A 27483-nucleotide genomic window follows, 5' to 3' on the forward strand; every position below is an offset into this window, starting at 1 on the left:
GTTGTTGTTGTTGTTGTTGTTGTAGTGGTAATACTAGTAGTAATGATAATAGTAGCAGTAGTAGTAATAATTTGTAATAGCCAACTAATAACCTGGTGATAAAAAATAAAACAAAAACCAATGTCATCGAGCAAATGGCGCAAATGCAAGAAGCAGTGGAGAAAAAAAAAGTAAAAAAAAAAGAGTTGCATAGCGCACTCTGACGGCCCATATGCAAAACTTTTTATTTTTTATCTTCTTTTTAGATAAGATTTCGAGAAAAAGCCTTCGTCATAGCGCTTCTTTGGACCACAGGACTGTGCTTCTGATGTGACGAAGCAGAGTTTTATGCGCTGATTGGTTGCTAGTTCAATTACGTCACAAAAACTTCCTGTTCGTAATACACCGCAAGTGTTCATGGGAAGTGAAGTTAAATTGTTAAAAGGCTGTGCGCATTTCTGTTGGAAAAGCCAGCCTGCTATAACTACATTACCCAGAATGCACCTGAGAGCGTGTAACGTTGACGTGTAGTTTATTGGTGGTCAGAAAAGTCCCATTTGCTCCACATCACTCATCCTGGTACGATCTTTAGGCTACATATTTTGATAAACTTTACATTTTGGTGTCAGTCCTTTTGAGGACAGCGTGGGAAGATGGCGGGGGAAATATCTATGATCGGTAAGTGAGTCACAAACGGCTCTTTGGCTGTAATGTTGATGTTTTTAGCTGCTCGGTGCTAGCCGGTGTGTTCACGGTTTGTTTCACCTGCGTGTTCACAGGTTCCGTCATATTAGCGCTGTTTCTGGCTGGTTACCTGGGACAACAGTATTTACCACCTCCCAAACCCAAAGTAATCGGCCTGGACCTGGGGACGACCTTCTGCTCCGTGGGCGTCTTTCACCCGGGCAGTGGAGAGGTGGAGGTGGTGGCGGATGAAGAGGGCAGAAGGAGCATCCCCAGCGCCGTCTCCTTCACCACCACCGCGGTCCTGGCGGGACACGAGGCCGTGGACCTGGCGGACAGCAACCCCCAGAACACCATCTACGACGCCAAGAGGTTTATAGGGAAAACATTTGAGCCTGAAGTCCTGGAGAGGGAGAGCGCACGATATCCATTCAAGGCAAGGCTGTGGTTTAATATAATGGGGAAATGACCACAGGCATGAACAAAAGGCGTCTTAACTTGATTTTCAGGAGTTACACAAGTATAATAACACATTACTGCAAGGAATATAGGCAAGGCAAGTCTATTTGCAAAGCACAGTTTGTATCCAATATAATTCAAAGTGATTTACAGAATAAGAAAGTCATTAAAATCACAATACAACAAATCAAAACATAAATAATCACAAATAATCATCATAAAGTGAACATTAAAGGAGAAAAGTGCAGAATAAAAACCTTTCAGTCACATGCACAACTAAACAGAACCGTTTGAGTCTGGATTTAAACATTGTCAAAGTAGAGGCCTGTCTCAAATCTTCAAGAAGACTGTTTTAAATTTTAGCTGCATAAAACTGAAACACTGATTCCCCATGTTTAGTCCTGGTTTAGTCCTGGTTTAGTCCTCCTCATGTGAGATGGTTCATATGGTTCATGTGGGAGATGTTCTTTGGTGCTGGTCCATGGAGAGACTTGTTCACACTGAGCTGCTTTAAAGTCTCTGAGCCACAGGAGCCAGAGACCTGTGCACAGGACACATGTGTGAAGTACTTCCTGGTTCTAGACCTGAGCCACAGGACAGATGTGTGAAGTACTTCCTGGTTCTAGACCTGAGCCACAGGACACATGTGTGAAGTACTTCCTGGTTTTAGTCAGGACCCGAGCAGCAGTGTTCTGGATGTTCTGTTCTGTCTTAAGGCTCGTTTGGAGAGGCCAGTGAGCAGGACGTTACAGTCGTCTAACCTATTGGACACAAATGCATGGATAAGTCTCTCTAAGTTTTGGTTGGTTTTGACAGTTTACCTTTGACATTTGCAGTGTTTTTTTAGATGGTAAAAAGCTGTAGATGTTGATTTGATGTGGCTGTTAAAGTTCAGTTATCCCCTTGAAACGTATTATTAGCTGTAAGCAAGGGTTGTACTACCAGTACTAGTCCATATGGTTGCTCAATTGAAATACTTTCTAAAAATATGTTCTGGAGAGATCAAATGTTAATTCTGTTGGGAACTATTTTGTGCAACACTTACCGTAACCCACCCTGTGTTATTTTGGATTGTTGATGTAATGCCTTGTGAGAACAGAGTGGGAATATAAGTCGATACAATTCTATTTTACTAGAAATCTGATGTAAATTATACAGACTTATTGATTGACTGGGGGTTATACATTTGTTGATCCTCCTTAAGCATGTAAAGTTGTGATAATGTGTTTTATGTTAATAAGTGATTTTTTTTTTTAATCCCCTCAGGTGATAAATAACAATGGCAGCGCTGAGTTTGAGATCTCCACTAACCACACGTTCACTGTGAGCCCGGAGTTCATCGGCTCGAGGCTACTGCTCAAGATGAAGAAGATGGCGGAGCAGCAGCTGGGTGTCCCCATCCAGAAAGCCGTTATTTCGGTTCCTGCAGAGTTTGATGAACACCAGAGGAATTATACCATCAGAGCTGCTAACCTCGCTGGTCAGTCCATTTTACCATGTGGCAAACTTATTTAGACACTGTTTTGACTTGGCTTTTCATTGTTTTAATACTATTTTGATGACTTTAATGAAGTTTGAAAATAACATCTTTAAGTACAGACACACAGATTAATTCTATTGGATGTTTTGCTGGGGGTGTGTCGATCTGGAAATCTCAAGCCATTGGAATACATTTTTCAACACAAAATAATAGCAAAAGACGAAGTTTAAATCTGTCAACTGGACAAATTGTTGTAGGAGTGAAGACGTTTCGCTGCTCGTCTAAGCCGCTTCTTCAGTTCTGGTCAGATTACTGTGGACACTGCCTTATATCTGTCTGAAGTGAGGGGCTAACTACACTGAAACTGTAAACAGATATTGTCCTCCCTTTTCAGCTGAAACTACCCTATTCAGCTTTTAACGATCCTGCTATTTTTCTCTTTGTTTGGGTCTGAGGATGGAGTTATACATGAGAGATAGATGATGTATCAGGCCCCCATTCCTAACAAAAATAGCTTCTTTAACTCCCCTCTCAAACCATTTGTTTTCTCTGGCTCAGATCTACACCTCACTATCTTCAAAGGAGTGGTCAGTGGGTTTTAGATGCTGGTGTTTGTACATTCTCTTATGAAATGGCTGCTTAGTTTCTCCAGTGTAACGCTCACTGCACTGTTCACTACACTGAATGGAGTAGACCAAATTACTTTGTTTTTGGCTTCAGGTTTTGTCCTTTGGGTGAACCAGTTTTTGTTTAAGTGTTTGTAGGTTTGAAAGAGGAATCTCGTACAGTCTGAAAATTCTCTGACGTTTTTCAGACACACCCGCATATAAGGAATAGTTACACCTTTCCTTCTCGTTCAGATTCCCTGTTGTCCATTTTTTAGCTGCTTTTAGCTCAGTTTTTACTAACATTTTATTATTTTTTTTTTTACAGGTTTAGAGATCTTGCGAGTCATAAATGAACCAACCGCAGCTGCCATGGCCTACGGGCTGCACAAAGTGGACGTGTTGAATGTTTTGGTGGTGGACCTGGGGGGTGGGACTCTGGACGTGTCTCTGCTCAACAAACAGGGGGGAATGTTCCTCACCAGAGCCATGGCCGGAAACAACAAGCTGGGAGGTCAAGACTTCAGCCAGCGCTTGCTTCAGTTTACCAAAGAGCGCGTTACACAAGAGTTTGGCGTCACTCCTGCCCTTAAAGAAGATATTCACCGTCTGCGACAGGCTGTGGAAGCTGCAAAACTCAACCTCACTGTCCACCCCACAACGAACATTCATGTACCACTCCACCTCCAAATCCAGGACAGCTCCGACCCCCCTAAAAAGGTCATGTTTAATGCAGAAATCACTCGCAAACAGTTTGAAGAGCTAAACGAGGACCTCTTCCAGAAAATTTTAACTCCTATTAAGATTGTTTTAGCGGAAGGATATTTGGAAAAAGAAGAAGTGGATGAGATTGTCCTCGTTGGAGGTTCAACCAGGATACCACGCATCAGAAAAATTATTACGGAGTTTTTTGGGAAGGAGCCTAATACATCTGTCGACCCAGACTTAGCTGTGGTCACTGGTGTAGCCATTCAAGCCGGGATCATGGGGGGGTCTTGGCCTTTACAAGTGAGCGCGTTAGAGATTCCCAATAGACACTTACGCAAAACAAACTTGAACTGAGTTGTTACTATTCCAAACTTGCCGTCAGTACCGGTTAATGCTTCTCTAATACGTTTAATACTGGAGCACCATTTGCACAGCATCACCAGGAGAAATGCAAGAGGTTTTCTCTGGGATGAGTAGTGGGAACATTCCTCTGAAGAAAGGGAAGTTATTAAGCTCAATGCCGCCAGGAGCATAATTCTGTCTAATGTGAAAGAGAAATAGAAGATATTATTATTATTAAGACCAACCACTTTTAAAGTAACAAGCACATCTTTATGTATTTATTTTATAATTTATTTTGTTTACTGTGTGATCGTGCGAGCGCATGTGCCTTTTTGAAAAGAGCTGTTTTTTCATGTCCACTTAGCCAAAATTATTTATACTGTCGTTAAAATTGAACTTTTGTCTATTCTAGACAATTACACACAACAAAGTGGTTAATGTCAGTGAAGTTAATATTTAAGTAACAAAGTTTACTATGGATTAATTTTGTGTTTGACATGTTTTCCTTGTCGGTTTTGGGACTATTTTTCATTTGCTTTTGATCTTTTGCATTTCCTTGGTCTGTCCAGGGAAGGAATTATTTGCCATCAACTGTACTACTGTTCATGCAGAAGCTAAAATGGCCACTTATTTGGCATTTCCGGTGCAATATGAAATAGAAAATGTAACGTGTCAAATAACATCCTCATTGAAACTTAATTCTGTCAAAAGAGGAGAGAGTTGCACTTTGAGGACTTCCATCTGTTGACCAGCTTGACCTCATTATGTCTTAAATTAATGCTTTGTTCTTCTGCTGCTGTAGATAGGCAGGTCAACTCTGGTCGTCCCACTGCAGGACCAAAGGTTTATAGTGCCTTGTGTGTTTTTACAAATGTATGAACCGCTATTATAGCATATATCATGTATATGCTTTTAAAAGACACGTTTGTCAAACACACAGATTCATGAAATATGAAGTATACTGTACTGATAGGAAATGTAAATATCATTTGTCCAGTTTAGTTTAAAAAATACTTTATTTTACTTGTACAGTCATTTCTTTCATGCAATTTGATCTTCAAAGTAAAAAACTTTGATAGAAATTTGAATTGTTTAGCGTCTTTCCTTGTGGCACAATTTACAAATGTGTAACTCCTCATTAGTTTACATTAGCAGCAAATCATTTCTACCATATATCATTTCATTATAGGACTAAAGTTGTGAGGATTGATCAGACTCAGTTTTATCAATGACACAGTTTATTACTGTCACATTGTTCATTGGTCACGCATCAATTCAACTTTACAATAACACTCAACAGCACAGCAGCCAAGCTTAAAAATACATTCCCACCAAAATACATCGAACACATTAAAAAAAACTCAAACATTCACATTAACCATAAAATACTACAACTCGTCATTCTACCGTGTTACAGTCTCAGAACAGCTCACATTTAGATATGGTCATTACTGTTATTCACATGCATTGATCATCAAGAATTATTACATTGACGATATTTACCTGAAGAGGAAGGCAGGGCTTCTGTAAACAGCTTAGTTTCATTTTAAATATTTATGTCAGTAATAATAGTCAATATAAGTGTCAGTAATTATAGTAGTCTCGAGAACAGTTTGTGTCATGCTGCAAAGTCAGAAATATAGTGAGGATTTCCAAGGCAGTGCTTCAATAGAAAACAACAGGTATCGATATTAAGCAAACATAAAATCAAGCATCAAGTAGAGCCAAAATATTTGGTGAATTGAATCAATAAAAGTGCTAGTGTTTTCAGTTATGCACAAAACAAAAACATTTTACACAATGTACAGGGAGCTACAGTGTCCTCGTCATTGGCCGATCCCCTGATTCGTGTAGTAGTTGTAGCCGTTGTTCATGTACAGCTCCTCAGAACTGGTCACACCATTCTCCACCTCTAGAGGGCGACACAAGAGATGGAGTAAATTTAGATGACATCACAACATTTATAGTCCAATAATGTTTAATACAGATGAGGGTAACTAAAGTGAATATGGCTAAAGTGTAGATTTGTGTTGTAATACAGTGAGTTCAAAGGTCGAGTCACAAATAGAAATGATCAGGTTCAACATTTATGGATTTACCTTTTGGATATTTAATAAAATATAGAGTAATCAAGAGGAAAAACTGGCTCTTGTCTCCACCTGGGAGTGTCACATCATCACATCTACAATCTGAAAATGATTAATAGAACTTTATAGTCATGAAATAGGGAAAAATGACTGAAATGTATTGTATTAACTCATCACTAGCCATAACTGTGAATGATGGGTATAATATACTGTAGCATTCTGTATTTGTTACAGAGGTACCTTTAATTCATGCTATAATTCATTACTTTGAAAATTAACATAGGAAAAAAATGTAAGGTACAACTTTTTTTTTTTTTTAAAGCATAAATCTAAAAAAAAACCCAAACTGAATCTTTGCAAGTTTAACCATCACGCTGCTCACCTTTTCCATTCAAATTATATAATATTTTGACAATTTTTAACTCCAGGCTCAACAGTTCTGTTTATTTGTGCATATGACACACAATATGGTTTTTATTCTGCAATTTTCTCCTTTAACGTTAATTTTATGATTACTTGTGATTATTTATGTTTCGATTTGTCGTATTGTGATTTTAAAGTCTTTCTTATTCTGTAAAACACTTTGAATTGCCTTGTGTGTGAATTGTGCTTTACAAATAAACTTGCCTTGCTTAATATTTTGTTTTAAATTGTTAACATCTACAGCAAGAGTCCTTATTTTCTATCATAGTGCAACCAGCTATTACCGATCCATACGTTTCACAGACACTTCTCTCACTGTAAAAGCTGAATATCTATTTCGTTGCGTCTTACCTTTCCCCGTCAGGACTAATTCAAGTCCGTTTAGGGTTTAGTTTAGACTCCTACACTTGAAGACGTCTGGAGCAGAGCAAATGCAGGGGAGGTGGAGAGAGGGCGAGGGGTGGATGGGGGGGGCACAGAGTTTAGGGGCAGTGGTTGAGATGGAGGTGAGTGGGGTAAATGCAAAAGGCGATGCTGGTGGAGATGAGGAGGAGGCACACAGCTACAACACGGCATGACCTTTGACACAGGAAACAGGAAGTGGACAAGGAAGCACACGTTGGTAGGCACTCAGAGAGATACATGCTCAGACTGGATGTTTTAAAAGAAACGTGCAGGCAGTAAAACAGTGGTTCTCAAAATAGTCCAGTGAAATTGTGTTTGGATGAACTAAATGGGACTAAATCTGGAGCAGCTTCAGTCGTCCAGGTCTGATCCACAGTAAAAAGCCAAAGTTAAATCTGTCAACTGGACAAAAACGTTGTAGAAGTGAAGACGTTTTGCTGCTGGTCCAAGTCTGTAAACATCTACGTCAGGGGTTGTCCAAACGTTTTGCAAAGACGGACAGATCTGGTGAGGTGAAAATGTGTGAAAACCATTAAAATTAAAACACAAATGAACTATTTTAATCCTTTTTAAAACTTTTTATTGCAAATGGCTTTCATCTTTCAAAAGCAAAATGAATGATACGCAGATTATAAATATGAAAAAGTGAACATTTAAACTGTGGTTTTGATAAGCAATTAAATAAATTCACTGAGATTTTAGAATTTATTCACCTCAGAAGGCGACAAATAACCTGCTTGGATTAATGTGAAGAGTGAAACTGAGCCAGACCGGGCCTATTTCCTACAGACAGATCTCAAAGACGGTGGTTTTAATGCACAAATGTCACATAGTTCTCGTTAAAGTTCATAACCAAGAATGTTTTCTCACACAAATGTCGAACCAAACAAACTCAGCATTTTCTCAGCAAAGGTTCGACTTTCTTTAAACCCGTCTTTATCCAGTTAGTGATAAAAGTCAGCGAAAGCGTAGCCTCGAAGCACGGCTGGATCTGCTGCCATCTTCTGGTGAAATATAACATTGCTTGTACATGTGCATTTTAAACTGGTCAACGGCACTGATGGGTCGCGCATAATTATTTTTATTCCAGAGGCTGAGGGTCAGTGGAAATGTGTACACGGGGTATGCCTGAGCTATTGTTTACAGTTTCAGCCTAAATGGCCTATATTCAACCTTTAATGGCCCTACTGGCTCGCTCTGTTGTTCTCTTTGTTTCCCTTATATGCTTTGGGTCCGAGGATGGAGTTGATAGATATATATAACTCAGTGTCCAGCAGTAATCTGACCAGAACTGAAGAAGCGTCTTGGATGAGCAGCGAAACGTCTTCACTTCTATAACTTTTTGTCCAGTGACAGATTTAACTTTGTCTTTTACTAAGGAGAATGTAAGTTCCCATAAAAATCTTCCGTTGCTGCTATATCAAGACTAAATCAGCACTAACTTGGGACTAAACCAGGTCTAAACTAGAATCAAACCAGTACTAAACCTTAATTAAAAAAAACAGGGCAATTATTTAAGTCTTCGAGCCAAAATAAACCAAGACTGAACAAGGACAATTGGATTTATTCTGGGATTAAATTGGGACCAAACCAGAAGTAAACCCAGGCTAATAGCAGGACAAAACTCGCTAACCTGGTACTGAGCGGACTAAGACTGATAAACCAGGACAAAAGTGAGAATCAGGTCTATTCTAAGCAACGCTCTACAGCCAGAACAGTCATTTGAGAACTACCATCATTAAAAAGATCGCATGAGCACATCACAAAAAGAGAAAGATAAACGCCAGAATAAAAGTGACCTACCAGAGAAGATGAGTTTTTCCTTCATCACATTGACGTCACGGCTCGCCCTCCTCACTGCGGCGCTCAGCATGATCTGCTCAGGGTTATAGCTGTGAATGCCACTGGAGCGATACCTGCAGCATTCAAAGGAAACGTCGCATAAGGGAGAGTAAGAACTGAAGGTCACTCGAGAAGACGTGTGGTTTTAGGAGGAGAACAAATGCATCTCAGTAGATTTTTCTTTTATTGGTGAGAAGGAGACGTAACGAATCAGGTTCTGGGCATGGGAAACTCAGCGGTATGAGAGTAAAAAAACAAACAAACGAACATGTTTAACTCAACAAAATAACATTACAATCAAAACAGTTTTAATTGTGTATATGCAACTTTGTTAAATCTCCTCTTTAGAATAAATAATGTGAAGGTTTATGGGAAATTACAACATTAAAACTGGAATCTGAAAGGAAAATGTTTTAATTTTTATGAAGAAAGTTTAATGTTAAGATTGAAATAAGGGAAAAGCGTGTCATTTTAAACTGCTGCTTTATAAACATTAAAGCAATACCGTCCAAAAGTTTATTATCAAGAGTAAATATAAGTATAAAGTGTGATCTATGCAGTTGTGTAGTCAATTAGAACTAAATTATCAATCTGTCTAATGCTCTAAACTGTCCATACTCTCACGATTCATGTTCCATCATCATTCTGTCTTTTCCTCTAATTAAACAAAATGAATTTAATTGGCGCAAAAGCATTAGTCCGAGCGTTTGGTCTTAAATGCCAACATTATAAACGGCAGAAATGGAAACGTCAGTATCAATAAAACTCTTAGAAGTGATCACTTTGGTTTAATGAGATGCGTAATAAAAAGCTTTTGTTGTGATTTTTGTGTAGGTGGAAAATGTGGGTTCCTTATTCAAAGACATGAAGGTGAAATGAAGCGAGTGGATCATTTAGATGGAAAATATTACGTTTTTTTTATGAACCAATGAACAGTGGTGTTATTTAAGTTAAAATAGTAATGATTAAAGCCGCAGTATGCACGTAATTTAAATTATGGGTGTGTTTATTGCACTAAAATATAGAAAAAACACCTTCTCTGTCTTGATTTGAGTGGGCTTGCCTCTCCATAAACCTGACAGACAGTTATTTGGGCTAACGGAGCGCTTTCTACTGCCTCCTTTGGCTATAATATTCCACAGTACGACTTAAACTTACAGCATCTCCATGGAAAATGTTCTAATATGTGGTTTTAACTTATTATTTCCAAGTTATCACGCAGCTGACCACCTCATCCACCTCCAGAAAGTTACACACCGTCACTTTAAGCTGCATTAATTTATTAAGCTTAATTCAATCTAACACAAATCTTCTCAGGTTGTAAACATGAGGAGATGGGACAGAGGGAAAGTGCATGAAGTGAAATGAAATCCAATGGAAGAACATGTCTAGACGGTGAGTTTTATAATGCAATTTTAAAACACATTACATGGGTTTGAATGGGATACAGAGTAAAATGAGACAAATAAATAACATTAAGAATCAAAGAATAAATGTGAAACGAGAGACTGGCTGAATATAAAAGATGTAATAGTAGTAAATGATCAATGGGACAGTTTGTGGTTTTGTTTTTGTGCGTCTGAAACTGTCTAAATGTTTAAATATCAGCGGTTTTCCCCAGACTCTGCTGTATCAGGAGGTGTAATCGGGTCACACTTCCCTTGTCATCTTATAGATACAGGTGTTTTATGTTTGTATTTAAAAAAAAAAAAAAAAACTTGAAAATGACAGAAATTAAGATATGAGGCTACGAAACTCAGTGCTGATTCTGTTAATGTAGAAAAGAAATAATGAAAGAGATGGGAAAATGCAACACAGGACAGGATGGAGAGTAAAAAAAGTGAGTATTTCTGGGGAGGATTTTAGGTGAGGAACCCATTACCTGATTGTGTGATAGCTGAGAGGCCAGAGTGCAGCAGAGAGGAGCATGCACACCGGGCAGAGCAGAGAAGGACAAAAAGCAGGGTAAAAACAGAGCAGGAGAAAAGAGACAGTCAGTTCAGACGGCAAAGTTAAAGGGACAGCAACACTTTACACACGTCTGTATAAAGCTCATCACTGGAGAGTTTGAGATTTGAAAATAAACTCAATAGGTAGGTCACAGTTTTCACTTTATCTGTAGTGAAAGCTTGGTTTAAATTAATCAGAAGGGAACACAGTCTACGTGAGATGTGTTCAAGGGAAAATGAGAAATATTGAAAGTAGAAATACTTTAATGGCATAATTGTCAAGGTCCTATAGTGCGAAGTTGAGAGATTGAGGCATTTCCTAGTCAGAATTTTAATTTAAGCAACAAATTGAACCGCTTTGAGCTGGTAAAAATAGTGAATATTCATTACAAAAAAGAAAAGGCGCAAACTTCAACACCTTTTCTATCACTGTAAAGTAAAAAGGACGTTATTATTATCACTTAACACTTTGCTGTGATTGTAAGACTTCTGTAATCTCATAGTTACCCAGGAATGTTCCACAAATCATAACATTTCAAAAGCAATCTTAATCTTAATCATCATCCTTATATCATCCTGAATATTCTTGAATAAAAGTGCAAACTATTACACTCAAAGGTTAGCCTGATTTGTGCAATAAAGTGCAATACAATTCCACACAACTAAATAATAAATGAGTATTATAACAGAAAACACTGGACTGTACTTACTTCTGGAATATGAATATTGCTATAACTACAGCAAAGGAGACCAGATCCATCGACACCCACAGCACGCAGTACTCATCAGGTTTCTGCAAATACACAAAACCCTAAAGTAAGATTGCGCTTTGTCCACTAGAGGGAGCCAGAGATTAAAAAATAAATATCCTCCACAAGAACCATTGTCAACGAGCATTATATAAACATGTATTTTCACACTTACCATGAGCCAGATGGGGTAAGGCACCTTTTTGAGGATATGAGGAGCTTCAGAGGAGACAGAGGACACCCCACTGCACCACAGCACAGAGTACAGCCAGGGCTCATTTACAGTGTACAGAGTGAGGTTGATGTTGTTCTGGGAAAGAGCTCTGCAAACAAATACAACATAACATGACATGCGTATAATTTACTTTAACAAAGCAGTAAAAAAACAAAAAAAACAAACGGTCTCTACTTGTTGCAGCCTCCTTTTATTATAATTAGTGTCTTCTGATCTTGCTGTTATACATTTGTGATATATTGAGCCTCGTTGGCACTAGTAGTACAGTACATTTACCCGATTTCCTGTGTGGTGGCCTGGTTGTACCGCAGCAGCATCGCACTGATTCCCTCTCGCTGTAGCGTCTCTGGAGTCTCAGGTTTGACCAGCGACGTCTGGACGAGGCCGGGCGCCATCTTTCTCACCTCTGCCCTTTCCTCTTCAGGAGTCCAAAACACCTAATGAGTAAAAAACATACAACACATTTATGTTTACGGGTGACATTTTGCGGACCACTGAGGAGATAAAATATTTAGTTTCATTGTTAAACACAGACTGATGAAAAATTAGCACTGTCGCCATGGTAATTATGTGTGATATGTCCATGGGTTTTTCAAACTCCAGCAGATGGTTGTTGACACATGTTCTTGTTTAGACTTTCACGCTCGTCTCCTTTGCTTTTATGGAACGTCGTTATGCTCCATGTGCTGTGTTTTTGTGCGTGTACAGTTGTGTGCATGTGTGTTTTTCTGCTGGAGGCTTTGGTCATGATTGTAAAGGAGAATTAGTTGTCAAACATTTTACCTGGTTAAATAAAAAAGTCAAAAATAAAATAAAATAGTCAAAAATAAAATAAAATAGAATTTAAAAAGTCAAAAATAAAATAAAATAGAATAAAAAAGTCTAAAATAAAATAAAATAAATAATAATAAAATAAAAAAATATATAATAATAAAAAATAAATTAAAATTAAAAAAATCTAAAATTAAATAAATAAATACGAACAAATACATGAAAAATAATGTGCAAATAACCACCACCAATACAAAATTGTACATATTAAGTTATGACTATCAGGGCTGGGTCTGTTTCCATGCTGAAGTGTTATTGTGGTGAAGTGCTTTTCTGTAATCACGTACTTTTGAAAAGTGTATGTGACTGTATCTCATCTATTTTATTTCTATCATCGAGTCATTTTCTGTTACAGACAAGATGCACTGCAAGGAGCCATCCTCAGTAAATCTAAAATATTCTCACCAGACTCTGCTGAATGCCTGATTTGAGCACTGCTTGCAGAGTGTCGTTGATCCAGCTGTAGTGGCTGGGGTGCTCAGGGGGCGGTCTCCCCAGTTTGAAAACCACCGTACAGTTGTTAAAAGAGGCCAGTTTTAGGAGCTGCTCCAGGCTGCACACAGTCTGGTTCCCGATCAGCTGTTTCTCGTGAGGGGAGAGGGTCTGTACTGTCCCAAACGGATCGTCCTGAGGCACAGAGAGGGGGCAGGGGGGTCAGAGAGAGCAGGTGTGTTCAACAAGCTGTCTGCTTATTTACTGAGAAAGCATTGGCATTACGGGATTAGACAGAGCACATCGACATGACACAGTTATCAAGAAAGGTTTTGTACCAGACGCCCTTCCATATGAACCCAAACCTGTTGATTTACCTCGATTCAAACACTTTCATACTGGATGTGAGTGAGATTTTTTATCTAATCCAAAAAAAGGTCACTTTTTTTATTTTTTTATATATATATTTAGTCATACTCTTCTCTTCACAACAGTTCAATCATTGCATGACAGAAAATTGTCTTAACTAGACCCAAAAGTAGCAGTAACAACTGGGAAAGACTCAGAGGCTGTAATCCTGATGTGAATGAAAAGTGACACACTAAGAACAGAACAGTCATGCAACCTTGTCCTTTACGTAAAAATATTTTAGTGTCAGTAAATGCTCTGAGCTTTTGAGTGAGCGAAATGATATTTGGTACACAGATGATTCAATTTCAACAATTTATGAAGTGGCTGAAATAATTATCCAGCATCAGTGTGTGTGGGAAAAGTGCTTATGTTTCAAAAGTGTGTTGATATTTACTACACATCCAAGCAACATTTGACCATAAAGAACATTGGGAAATTATGTATGTTTGTGTCCTGAAGCCATTGGACATAAAGAACACAATGCACTTGAGCCAAAATGAAAAACAACACAAATATAAACAGAACGCACACACAATATGGACACAGAACTTTTATGAATAACTGAAATGTACATAAAATGACGCTGCTTAATCTAACTGCATCTGCCAATTTGATTTTATTTTTTAAAGAATTTCAAGATACAATTTTTGGATCTTTATGTAACCAGGACAGTCCCGCTTAAGAATCTCTTTTTCAGGGAAGGCCTAACCCCAGAGGAAACCCTATTGCACATGGAAGAAACCTGCACAGACACAACGAGAACATCCAAACTCCACACAGAAACACTCTGCACTACATCAAAAAACCCCACATATAAAATTTACCTTGAGAAACCAGTGTCCCGTGTTGAGGAGGCGCAGGTCTGTCCAGTTGAAGGAGGAGGCGTCCTCCCACTGTCGCTCAGGAAACACCTTCTGTACATCTGTGGTCCGGCGCAGTGTGGCATCGTGCATCAGGAAAGGCACTCCATCCAGACTACGGGCGAAAATAAACAAACATGGAAGCTGATTATAAGCATTTTTTTTCCTCCTGAGATTTGCCACAACTAATTTACTCCCAGTTTAAGTGCAGTGATTTAAGAACCCTCTCAAAAACGAAAAGAAAACATCATCTCGGGGGGTTTATCCTCTTACTAAACAAATAAAAGTAAAATAAATGTCAGTTTGTCACATCAGCTTTAATTCTGTCATTTAGAACATTTGATTTCATAACACTGATCACACACTTCAGGAATGTTGAAAAAACAAAGGATTTCACCGTTTCTGGGTCACGGTATCGTAAATCTAACAGTAACATCTCATCTCGACACCTTTCCTCCCTGATTTGGATAAAACATTTTCCAAAATAAATGTAAAACACCAACTATACACCGAGCACGTGTTTGTGTTTTGCAATTCAAATCGTTGCCCCGCCTTGTTAGCTTGTTATTTTGAAACCGCAGAATCTGGAAGCTAAGAGTAAGTAGGGCATAACTCTATTATCTAGTCCATTTTGTTAGTCAGAGCTGTGTGATGCCAGAGTGGAGCTTCCTCTGTCTCTCCGACTGTCATCACGTCTAATTAGGGAGGAGTTCACCTGTCAGCAGCCCGCACCAATAACATAACGCTCACCTCTCCAAAGACTGACTAACACGCATCCGTAAGGCCGTTACTAAACCAGCGGAGACACGAGCAGCTAATTAGCATGAGCATTGTCAACAAGCATCAAACAAGACACACAACAAGCATTAAAACGCATTAGACTGAATATAGTTTGAATACATTTTAAAATATGTTTTCTTGGGAGAGCCTAGGGTCACAGTTTCATTCACAGTCGTCGTGCACTTCAGTTCAGTTTGGAGTTTGCTCTATTTTGTTCTTCAGATGAGTCAATCTTCACTGTGATTGGTTGAATCCACCTGTCACTCACTGAGGCTGACCAATAGGAGGAATAGCTGGGTAAAAGTAGACAGTGTGTTTCAATAGAGCTGCTTTAAATCGAAAATTACTGACGCACAAAACATACACAATTACCTTCTTAATCCAAAATGTGTCATAAGGTCAGATCACAGTTATTTGGTATAGACAAACTGCTCATATATTTCATAAATCATACAAACTTAAAACTATTAGGGCCTACTTATTTTATTTGTTATAATTATGGGGGAAATAGTGCAGTAAATTCAGTACCGCACCTGAATATAGACCTCACCGGCAAAATTTTATCTGCTTTTATTTCTCGTCGTGTTTTTACATGATGACGATGCACAAAATGACAGTTCAAAATCAAAACTAGTGTATTATCCAGCGCATAATCTTTCCCCACGTCTGTCTCACTACATTCACTGGAAGAGAGCGCCCCCCGGTGGTCGTTAGTGAGTAAAAATCTATAAATTAGCTGCACCGTTGTATAAGCCGCAGGGTTCAAAGCGTGGGGAAAAATACTAAATTTACAGTAAAAGCTAAAAGTTTAATCCGTCAACTAGACAAATAGTTGTAGGAGTGGAGACGTTTCGCTGCTCGTCCAAGCCGCTTCTTCAGTTCTGGTCAGATTACTGCTGGACACTGCATCTGTTAGCTCCTATCTGTCTGAAGGAGGAGCTAATGACACTGAAACTGAAAACAATAGCTGAGTGTAGCTCAATAGACCTACCCTGCATAAAGAAACTAAGTGTGCACTGTGCCTGAGACATACTTAGCGTAATTCAGCTCTTAATGGCTCCTATTGGCATCCTGGCTCTCTCTTTGTTTCCTTTGTTTGCTTTGGGTCTGAGGTTGGAGTTATAGATGGGGGAAAGCTGATGTCGATGGGCAAAAAAAATGGACCCCCTTTTATCATTTTGACTTTGGACTCTTAGACTTGTTTTTCCAATTCATAACAAAACCTTGACCACAAAAGAGACGAGACGGAACACGAGTGACTCCATCCTATCTCCACATCACAAAGAGCAGCGTCCTACTCCTCCACTTCCTCTGTTCAAGCGTCTCCACGGCCTGTCCTCTCTCATTAGGTTTGTCTATGTCCTGCCTCAATGCACTGTCTTTACACTATACACACAACTCACACAAGGGCTGCAAAATTATATACAACATAATCACAGTTGTTTGGGTCATATTTGAAATCGCACTGGTTCAATCTTTTAATATTTAGAGTTTCATGTTGCCACTTTTTTGCAATATTTTGATGTCACACTTGCAGATAGTAATTGTTTAGGATTTATTTATTTATTTAGAGCAGATTAAGGAAAACACTTAATGTGCATTTTGCATTTATTTCCTTATTTAAGCTAGAAAAGAAGTGGGAAGAAGAAAACTTAATAAATCGTCTTCCATTAGAACATAAAGCATGAAGCTGCATAACTAGTTCATAATATAAAGTTCTTATATATATTAATTATTTAAAAAAAAAAAGACACATGCTGTAGACTTAAGACAATTTATTTGTAATATTAATGAATTATTATTTTTTCCACTTTTAGAGCTGAATTATTCAATCGTTTTGTTATCCATTTTTGTAATTAATTGTAATCACTGTAACAATAAGGTTTATTTTTACATTTTATAGGTTTATTAATTTTATTTATTTATTATTATTATTTTTTTTAGATTTCTTTCTTTTTCCTTTCTATATTTGTATTACTATTAGTAGGTATGTATGTATGTATTTATTTTGTTATTGTGTAAACCAAAATAAATAGTTAAAAAAAAAGAAAAAAAAAAAAGGGTTATTTCACAGCCTTAATTCATAAACAATTGTTGACTTAGACAAAAATCATGTTAAATAATCCTTTAATTTAGCTGTATACATTTCAAAATACTGTCCATTTGATAATATAACCTCAACATTTTGCACTGGAAAGAAACCCAAACCTAGAACAACTACAGCCAAAAGGGAAATTTAATTCTGTTGGACAAATGTTTGAGTGAACACGTTTCTCCACTCCAGTCCAATCTAAGATGCTTCTCTCTAACATGTTCTCAAACTTTCTGCGTTATGATCCTGCCTCTGCAAAAGGTCACAATATTCCTCCATTACATCATCACCTACTAAAATAGATGCTTTTAGTCGAGTACTACTGCTCTGAGCGACAAAGAAAGGACACCCAGACTTTTCAAGTTCATGTGGAGTTATTAGTTTGTCTTAAAATATATTTCTGACCAAATACATCAGCTGAGTGAGATGATAAAAGATGACACGGTGGAGATGGCATCACAGTGGACGTAATTGGTATTTCTTGCAAAAACAGTGACTGGAAACAGGGTGTATTTGAACACTGAGGTCACAGCTCTGATTCTGTTTGACTTTGGAGGTTTACCTTATCGATTTGGCTCTGTGTGTGTCAGTATGTGTGTGTGTGTGTGTGTGTGTGTGTGGTGTGTGCAGATACCTTATGGTTACATCCGTCTCCAGTCCGGTGACGTTCATCTGCAGCGCTCTCTGGAAGGACCACATCGTGTTCTCTGGAGCGAGCTGGGAACGCAAACGATTCTCACGTTATTTAAACTTTAAACTGTTGACTTCATTTGACCTCGTTAAAAGAAAAAAATCTGGAAACGTTTTATAGTTATTAAGTTGTTCGTGTAAAGCTTTTAGAACACAATTGTGAGAGTCTATAGGGAAAAAAAAGCTTCATATTGCATCTAGAGTTAGGAAATATATCAAATTATCAAGATGGTTTTGAAGAAAATAATAAAAGTAAAATAAAAACTATCACAAAATGGGTAAAAAAAAACTGGAATAAGGGTATATAGTAATATTTCAAACATGAATATAAAATGAAATTCCTGCACTTCTGTGGGTAATTTATGTTTTTTCACATTTGTCTCATACTCTCATCTACTTTAACAACTACATTTTAGCACATTTCTGTTGGATTGCCAAAATATCATGATTACGGATCCTAGATATAGTGAAAATGCTGATATTCAGACTAGACTGGGCTATTCTATTGTGGGAGTGGCAAAATTAATGAATGAATGCATTTTATTTTGGTTGTTAACACTTTTTTTGGGGGGAAAAAGACAAATCAAAACATTTTCTTCATTAATTACAACCAAAAAAGGGTTGGACTGAAGCGATGTGTCTATGTACGACCGTCCTGACCAACACATAACTCCACAATACAGTCAAATAACACAGTTTATTTACTTTAATCGGTATCTTAAACACAGATGGATTGACTCATATAAACCTACAGCAGTGTATGTGTGTGAATAAATCCCTGTTTTAATGTTTTTTTTTAAATTTAGACAGAGTTTTAATTAACTTAAATTCATCATCGAGCTCATTCCAAAGTCTTATTCCTCAAACAGACACGTCTTTGTCACATTAGTTCTTAAAAACCTCTTAAATTATAGGAACTAATTCTTGATTTAAGGACAGACTGATGCTGACGGGAATATCCTCAGAACTGTCAACATTTTTAACTTAACTACGTCCGTAAATTTGAATATATTCGATTTTATAAGTAGTTCATTAGTCGATCATAGAATCCTGCTTTATTAATGATTCTTATTGCCCGTTTCTGTAGCTTAATTATAGGATCTACCAAATTTCCAAACAATAAGATAAACAGGGAAGCAGAAGTGATGAATTTAATATATGTAGGAGTTTCTTATTCAATACAGATTTGGTTTTATAAAGTAAATCAAAATTCAGATGCAATTTTGACAACAAATGAATACGTTTAGTGCCGTCACCAGATGTGTTTAGGAAAATCAACACGTGACATGATGGAAAAATGTCCAAAACGTGATTCAAAATAACATTTCTTTCCCAAAAAATATACCAAATTGTGTAATAAACATGAACCCGAGGGCACGCTCTGAAAGGCAGGTTAGAACACAGGCCGAAGGTTAGAACGCAGAGGAGGGATAATGCTTTAATCAATACAGTCCTTATGGGAAAGCGAGTGGAGTTTGTGTAACCCAGTGGGAGCCTCTCACAGCCGCACAGCCACGCCTAAATTTAGACTAAAGCTGATTGATTACACAAATTCCAGGGAACGCAGCAGAGAGTAACCGGGTGTATGAGTAATGAATAAAATATGATGACTTTTGAAAAACTGTTTTAAAAGGAATAGGCGAGGAGGTGTTAAAGGTAATGTAATACTAGTAAATTTTAGCTGTTTATTGGAAATTATGGTGAAATAATGAGGAATTTGATTTGGTTTGGATATAAACAGACAGATAAGTTTGTTGAAAATGCGTTTTTGTTTTGTTTCTTTTGTACATTTTTGACATTTTAACTCGCTCACAAAAATACATTTGGTTTAATTAGTACAAATCCCTTCTAAAAATAAGAGTAGCCTAAACAAAAAGCCTGTCCAGCGCAGCACGGTACAGTACACGCTCGACCTCACGCCCTTCCTCGATGTTTTATTTAACTGTATCTGTCAAACGACGCTGCCAAGTATCGACGATGTAGTGATAAGAAACAGTGCAATGCAAGCAACTGTGCAGCCCTGTATATGGAAGTGTGGAGAATTCAATTTGTCAAAGCCAATTTAAACTGTAAATCGGCTGTCGGCTGACTCACCATGGACGCTCCTTGGTGGCCGATGACTTCTGGACGCGATTTGAGGTTTGAGGGGTCCATGATGCACGGAGAGGTAATGTACAAAGGCACCATGTACAGGGCCAAGAGGACAGAGAAGTACAGCAGCACCACAACCACCTGGAAAACTGATAAAAGAGACATAATGTTATTGTTTTGATATTTAGTATTCATCTGTAACATATGTAGATGCTAAAATGGCTTGATAATAGAAACATGTTCACTGACTTCCTGCTAAAAACTGCAGAACTGATTGGTCCTGCGTCTTCAGCTTTGCACTTTTTTGGTTTGTAAGTGTTGAAAAATACCTACACGACTCTGCGTGCAAGTTCCAGCGTCTGAATTTGAATAATCGAAAGTACTCAAAAAGCAATCAAGCCTAAAATAGTCTAAAGAACAATTGCTCAACCATGCACGAATCAATCAGAATAAAACTGAGGAAGATTATGACATAGTTAGAAGCTCATAAAAGTCAATTTTACAAAATATGTCCCCCTTAATGTTCTATTAATGCAGAAATTAGACATTGAGTCATAGATTTAAACCAGGACGACAACATCCAAGGCACTGATCATGAAATATAGCAGCACTATCCAACGAAAAAGCTTTTTTATTTGAGCCAATTAGCAAGTAACTTAGCAGGTAGAAGAATATTAAAACATTTTCAGTGATTATTATGAGGATTTTCTGACTTGCACTTGTACAGATTTAGCTTCTACATGGACAACAAACACAAACGTTGGTTCAAATCAACAGTGAACACAGTGAAGAGATCTGCGCTCACACGGGGAGTGTATAGGTTTCAAGGTCAGCCACAGGGCGGGGCCAGGCCACATCTCCTGTTACACAACCCTCATCCACAAAGACGAGCCACAAACACCGGGATGCATTTTATTGTGGTTTGAGTGAGTTTGAGTGTAAAATTTTGGCAGTAAAATGCATAATACCCCCCCTTTTTTGCGCATAAATTAAAGACAGGGTAAAGAAGCAATGACAGAAAATGTACCCCATAAACATTGTCCCATGGGAGCTTATTATGCCATCCAAATTTCAAAACTCTTATGTTTTTTTCTCTCTCTCACCAGGGTTAAGTAATTGTCCTTAAAATCATGATGTAAGAAAGTATCACTTGTTCGGAGTGAGGAGAAGGAGGGAGGGAGTCTCACTCATCCTGTAAAAAGGTCATCCACTCAAAGGAGAAAACGTCGATATGTCCCGGCTGGGAACGGTCACGTGATCCTGTAGGAATGTCCATTATCACAACAGCGCGGGCGGAGGGGGTGGCTGTGTCCACACGTAGTAAATCATTGACTCTTCTGTTCATATGTGTGTGTAACAGACAGACACGTCGTAATCACTCGTAATCTCAGTTTCACAAAAGACTCACTTGTTTTTTCGGCTCGAGCCACCTGTCCCGCCGCGATCCAGGACAGAGCAGTGACCGCGGCGACTGCCCCTATGTGCAGGAACGGGCCGGTCGCCTGGGAGAAAAAAATATGGGTTACCTTAAAGTCGAGAGATAAATAAATACTGACATCACGCCATCAGCAGCCTCAATCTAAGTTAATAGCTGTAATTCTAAAGCCACTGGCAGTTTCAATGATCCTACTTGAGTCTTTAAAGAGCTTGTGCTAGAAAACCACAATGACGAACAATAGTTACCGGCTGTTCAACGGACAAAACGGCTCTGTGTTCTGCCCTCATTCACTCAACAATAAAGCATAGATTTCAATAACAAAGTTTAAAGGAACGGTAAGTAGCCTGCGTGCTAAAAGGTACTATAATCTCAGCCAGTGCGTTAACCTACAAAAAGGACACATTCACATTTTTCTCATCCTCTGCTGAAGGAAATTTAAACTCAAAATATTACTATGGTTCTTCTAACATTTTATTCAATTTATTTTATTCATAAAATTGGGGGCAGTCAGTTTTTTTTGGCACAAAGTCACCCACGCTCCCCTGAATTAGCTGTGTCACATCTGTGCTCGTTTGATTTACTGACCTGCAGCGAGATGGGCACGACGTCCCACTCGTAGCCCCATGTTTGGGTGACCGATATCAGCCCGACGACGGTGGTAAGGAGAGCTGCTGTGACTCCTATCTGCAAGGACAAGGGAGGAAGTCACAGTAAATGTCACTTTGGATTTATTTATACGCAAACAAAACAAAAAACACAGCACACATTTATAGACTACAGGGCTCCACGGTTTAGTGATGACTCTGTGGGCACAGCTTAGGGCAAAACAATACTAAAATAAATGATAACCTTAATATGGAAACAGCACAATTACCACATGTACGCCCTTTTACATGAATATAAATGTGCACTATGTCACTTTTCTTGTGGAGAGTCTGCCTCCTGCATGTCTTAATGAAGATTAACATATTTTCCGGACTTTAAATCACACTTTTTTCATAGTGTAGTTGGGAGTCCGACTTCTACTCAGATGAGACTTACATGTGAAATTATTAAAATATATAATTTCACATCTTCTTTATTGTCACAGTGACGCCGTGAGAAGGTACTCTAGGTTTGTGCACCAGTATCTACTCCTCCTGTGCCATTGAAAACTTAAAATTTCAACATTATGGTAATTTAAAAGACATCTGAGAAAGACTGAACAAAAATGCTCCTAAAAGAAAATAGTGGTGCTTCATCTTCCTCTGGAGTTGGTGGAGTTGTTCAAAAGCGACACGGGGATGAAAAAATGAAAAGATTTATTGATTTTTTTGTGGGATCCAGAGTAAAATTGTTGCTTGTTTTTTCTGCTTTATTTATCTGATTAACTGTTGTTCTCTATTTTATAATAATAATAAAATGTCTGTTCTTGGTCCCAGATTTTGTAAAATAAATTCCGCCAAAAATGTTACTTATATATGTTTTTTTCTTCATTATTATGCTTTTTTTTCTGGCTGGTGCGATGCATAGTCTGGAAAATACGGTAATTGTTTTACTGAAGATGGGTTTAATGCCACACTATGGAACATCAGGTAGAACAAATGACTGGCCTAAGAAGGTGTTGGCCAGTTTATGAGGTGGGTTTAATGCCACACTATGTAACGTTTAAGGAAAACCAAGAACATCTCTACAGAAACAAGCAGATACCAGATTCTAGTTAAACAACACATCTTAAATCTCCACTTTATTTTATGTATAACTTTTTAATGATAGATATATGACCCTCAGATACGTATAAATCAAAACCTGAGCAGTAACGATTGTGAAGTCATTTGATATAATGTCGAGCACTCTCAGTATTTAATTCACAATACCTCTTCAACACCTTTTATCTGCAGTTCCCACGCTTAAATACACAAAAGAGAACAACAGTATGTACCATCCTCCACCCACTCGGCACAATCAGCTGCAGTCTCACTTTCAACACTTTACCTTATGGAGCCAGTGCAAATTCAACTGTTGGCCAACTGCAACGTGGCAAAGTGCTAAAACCTAAAAAAACACAAGGAATAATATGTTTACAGCTTTCTTTGACGGGTTCTAAAATAAAAACCTGATCATTTATTACATTGGACTAGTACGTTAGACAGTTTTATCTTCAAAAGTAGCATTATCAGCTACTCTTTCCACACTTTCTTGCACAACTTCAGCTCTTGTACCAGTCTCCAGTGAACAATCTGAACTTTGGGAGTTGCTATAACCCTGTTTGCTCCTGTTACAATAAACACATATGAACCACACTTTTTATCCCTTTATAATTAAAATGTTCTGACGTTAAATTCACTTTTTAAGTACGGCCTTTGCTTTATGAGGCATGGTGTTTGTGTGCAACTGGGGACAGGAATATACCTCTTGGATTTGTTCAAATGCACAGCAAAATCTGATTATAATCTGATTTCTGGACCTTTAGGTTTACTTCTATTACATGCAAACTAAATCAGAGACGATGATCTGAAAGAAATGAGATGATTTAGCTTTTTACGTTTCATTTTAATCATCTTTTAGCTCCAAAATTATATTAAACAGATCTTAATTTTGCATGTAACAGCAGCCTTTTTCTTAATCGCAGTTGTTGTTTTGGACATATTTAAAATGAGATTATAAAAAGTATAATCTTTAAGTGACTGGAAAAGGTTTAAAACAAATCTAAAACTCCAAACTTGCTGAAACAAGAGTGTAAAAAGTGATATTGCTGCACATTTGTGGTTGAGTTTACGTTCACTATTTGCACGATACCTCAACATTGTGACATTTACAAGCTTCCCATCAGTGTTTATAATGTAGTATTTGATTAAACTGAGTACGTACCATTAAAAAAGTAATATATGTGAACCCCGCTGCGGTGGAGGCCACGATGGGTGCCGTGCCATCGCTCCACTCCCCAGATCGGTTATAGAGAAACCTGTCACAACAACAGAGACTCACAGTTCAAAAGGTCTGTGCTAAAAGTCCTGGACACAGCTGTGGAGCAAACACAGAGTATAACAAAGTGTGGGAGTGACGTGACCGCTGGGCCCTGTGCTGCACTAATTACATTCAGAGCGTTCAGAGCGGCGATGGTAGAGGTGGCAACGCAGCGGGGTTTCTAAGACGACATGGATGATAGAAACACGAGGAGGGACACTTGATTGTTTTATACGCAAAAATATGTCACTGGTATTAATTCTGTGCTCCAAAAGTGTAAACAAAAGTGCTTTTTATGTGGTTTCATGTCAGATTAACTTAATATCAACAAAAGTCACATAAGAGAGCAACTATAATCCATTTAATTCTAATTTATGCATTTATGATTTCACGTTTTTTTGGTCATGACATCAATACTTGAAATTAATCATACAAAAAATGCATTGTTTTTTTCACCCCCCAATATTTGTATCGCTAGAATTTGATATTATGACGTCCCTGGATGGATCTTTAAATAATGACTAACTGAAAGAGTGTGGTCAAGACTCAACACGGTAGTTTTCAAATGGCAGACAAAACAAACTGGTCTGAAAATAGATTATTGTTACACATTAAAGTTTGTACAGTGCACTGAAATATTTAGAAGTTTTGAAATACAGTTGTCCCTCGCTATATCATGGTTCACCTTTTGCGATCTCGCCGTTTCTCGGATTTTTTTAGTGCAGTTTCACATGCTTTTTTTACAGTATATGATCGTGCATTGTGTTCTGTGTCCTGATTGGCTGTTGGACTGTAGACCATTGTCCATCAGTCTCCTCCGTGCCGTGTCTCCTGTACAGTACAAAATGTGTTCAGACAAATTTACATAAATGTTGGGTCGCGGTGTGACTCTGAAGTGCTGTATGTTTGCTTTTTTTTTTTCTCCCCGACAAAACCCACAATGTCGATGAAACGTTCTGCACCGACAAAGACGCCTACGAAGGTTTGAACTTTGTGTTTAAACGAGAGAAATGTGAGAAAATGTTAATGCCGGTGTGAGAAAAGTGTATAAAGTGTGTGGTGAGGGGTTTTACAGCAAAAACATATAGAAGAATTGTAAAAAATAAAGCTGATACTTTGCGGATTTCGACTATTGCGGGTTATTTTTAGAACAAAACCCCCCCGATAAACGAGGGACCACTGTATATATATTTTTTCTGCGTGCAAACAAAAAAGATAACATAACGTCGGTGGTTTTCAGATTGTACAATGCCATGACGTCATACTTCCAGATGGGGGAGCAATAGCCAGATTTGCCTATTGATTTCATTGCACTTTAATAGTAATATCTATCACGTCAATCCATAACTGTTGAACCTGATCATTTTTATTACTGACTAGACCCAAGAACTCACTGCGTTACAACAAAAACCTGCATTTTAACCATATTTATTCCAGCTGCCTCTCATGTGTATTAAATATTATTGGCCTTTAAGGTTGTGATGTCGCCTGAAACCGAGCAAATAATGAGAAATTAGCGAGAAAAGTACGAATACAAACAAAATTAGAAAACAGCAGGACATGGCTCATTAATAAAACGCATTAAGACGACTACATTTATAACAAAGAAATGGATAATTATACAGTTTGTCAGAGTAAGGAGTAAAACGAGGAGATTAATGGGAGAGGAAAGAGAACGGGATAATTATAGACCACACGGAAAGGCGGAGTGAGAGGTGAACGCTGGGTAATAATAAAAAGAAGAGGTGACATTGTGTAGGTTTGAGTGGGAGGGGTCGCTGTATGAAACACATGTCTCTTAGAATAAATGGTTTCTGTTCGTTTCCTCACTTTTTATTCAGTGTTAGGAGGATATATTGATTTGATGCGTTGCCACTTGACGCCAGACTGACTCTTTGAACGGCTCTCGGGGAAAGGCGGGATGTCAGGATGAATGATTGAATCTGACGTGGCGAAGTGTCACAACAAGCAGAGAAATCAAACTTTTATTAGGAGAAAGTTTGACAGAAAAGGCAAAAGGGGGTTGCATCCAAGTTTGGGGACTAAATACGAACATGTCTGCGTTTGTCCTGTAGGTTTAACCTGTCAGAGTCTCCTCACCAGTTGTACTCGCTGTAGTCGTTATGCGCCTCCCACCAGAAGTAGGACCACAGCAGGAGCAGGCCGAAGGTGAAGAGCAGGACGAAGGACCAGAGCAGCTCCCACTGAAACACATCAGACAACACCATTTATTATCCATGTCCCCAAAGACACGTTATCTGCGATTTATAGGGTCATTTCACCAAAAGGACAAAAATGGAACCAGACCAGGATACAATTATTAGAAGAGAAATATGGACTAAACTGTGTTAAAGTTAATATATCATGTTAAAAGCAAAGAATTAAACCAAGACTTCAGACAGGACTGAACTCAGATTAAAGCCAAACCAATATAAAAAAAAATACAATACAAAACCAAGGCTGATTCCAGACAATTTGGGACTATGGTTTAAATCAGGGGTGTCCAAACATTTTTCACCGAGGGCCACATACTGAAACATTCAACTCTCTGCATCGATACAGAGAGTCGAATGATGCATTTAACACAGGTTTGACCGAGCCATTTTACCGTTAATAAGACTTAAAAGATTATTTTTAGGTCTGTGTCACAAAGTAAAGTGATATTTTTCAGGTTATAGACGTAGAATCTCTTAAATTTGTAGTAAAAAATGCTTCTTGATCCATTGGGCCAGTTTAGGAGGAGGCATGAGGGCCAACAAAAATGATCTGAGGGCCGCATTTGGCCCCTGAGCCGTAGTTTGGACAGCCCTGGCTTAAATAAATACACAGAAATAAATCAGGTCTCATTTTCTTTAAGACTGGTTTGGTTTTAGTTTAGTTCTAGTATGGATTGACTTGACTTGCAATCACGGTATGTTGAAAATAATCTTTAAAAAAATGTCTTTCCAAACTTCTGCACATCTGT

General features: G+C 38.2%; 2 protein-coding genes across 3 annotated transcripts in view; one reads left to right on the forward strand and one right to left on the reverse strand.

Moving 5' to 3' along the window:
* The first annotated feature begins 474 nt into the window (after nucleotides 1-474).
* On the forward strand, nucleotides 475-5343 carry hspa13 (heat shock protein 70 family, member 13). The gene is made up of 4 exons (XM_033977314.2): nucleotides 475-657; nucleotides 759-1099; nucleotides 2389-2602; nucleotides 3536-5343. The coding sequence occupies exons 1-4, from the start codon at nucleotides 633-635 to the stop codon at nucleotides 4267-4269; spliced, it is 1314 nt and encodes a 437-aa protein (XP_033833205.1). The 5' UTR covers nucleotides 475-632; the 3' UTR covers nucleotides 4270-5343.
* Nucleotides 5344-5477: 134 nt separating this feature from the next.
* gdpd5b (glycerophosphodiester phosphodiesterase domain containing 5b) overlaps nucleotides 5478-27483 on the reverse strand; it is a 46046-nt gene continuing 24040 nt past the window's right edge. Inside the window, exons 3-16 of one of the 2 annotated variants that reach the window (XM_033976902.2) lie at nucleotides 26619-26722; nucleotides 24423-24516; nucleotides 23547-23606; nucleotides 22158-22256; nucleotides 21543-21636; nucleotides 20138-20283; nucleotides 17988-18070; nucleotides 14446-14596; nucleotides 13184-13405; nucleotides 12224-12384; nucleotides 11888-12035; nucleotides 11674-11756; nucleotides 8976-9088; nucleotides 5478-6169 (exon numbers count right to left, since the gene is read on the reverse strand). In XM_033976902.2, coding sequence (XP_033832793.1) covers nucleotides 6084-6169; nucleotides 8976-9088; nucleotides 11674-11756; nucleotides 11888-12035; nucleotides 12224-12384; nucleotides 13184-13405; nucleotides 14446-14596; nucleotides 17988-18070; nucleotides 20138-20283; nucleotides 21543-21636; nucleotides 22158-22256; nucleotides 23547-23606; nucleotides 24423-24516; nucleotides 26619-26722 — 1644 coding nt within the window. In that variant the 3' untranslated portion in view covers nucleotides 5478-6083. Of the gene's footprint in view, nucleotides 6170-7119; nucleotides 7347-8975; nucleotides 9089-11673; nucleotides 11757-11887; nucleotides 12036-12223; nucleotides 12385-13183; nucleotides 13406-14445; nucleotides 14597-17987; nucleotides 18071-20137; nucleotides 20284-21542; nucleotides 21637-22157; nucleotides 22257-23546; nucleotides 23607-24422; nucleotides 24517-26618; nucleotides 26723-27483 lie in introns of those variants that run through there. The other variant, XM_055225890.1, reaches the window with a different exon arrangement.

This window comes from Periophthalmus magnuspinnatus, chromosome 13, assembly GCF_009829125.3.
Source record: "Periophthalmus magnuspinnatus isolate fPerMag1 chromosome 13, fPerMag1.2.pri, whole genome shotgun sequence".
In the NCBI taxonomy this organism is placed as follows: Eukaryota; Metazoa; Chordata; class Actinopteri; order Gobiiformes; family Gobiidae; genus Periophthalmus; species Periophthalmus magnuspinnatus.

Coding starts and splice junctions, on each gene's coding strand:
- hspa13 (XM_033977314.2), top strand. CDS start 633: ATGGCGGGGGAAATATCTATGATCG. Junction 658..758: donor GGGGGAAATATCTATGATCG/GTAAGTGAGTCA, acceptor GCGTGTTCACAG/GTTCCGTCATATTAGCGCTG. Junction 1,100..2,388: donor GCGCACGATATCCATTCAAG/GCAAGGCTGTGG, acceptor TAATCCCCTCAG/GTGATAAATAACAATGGCAG.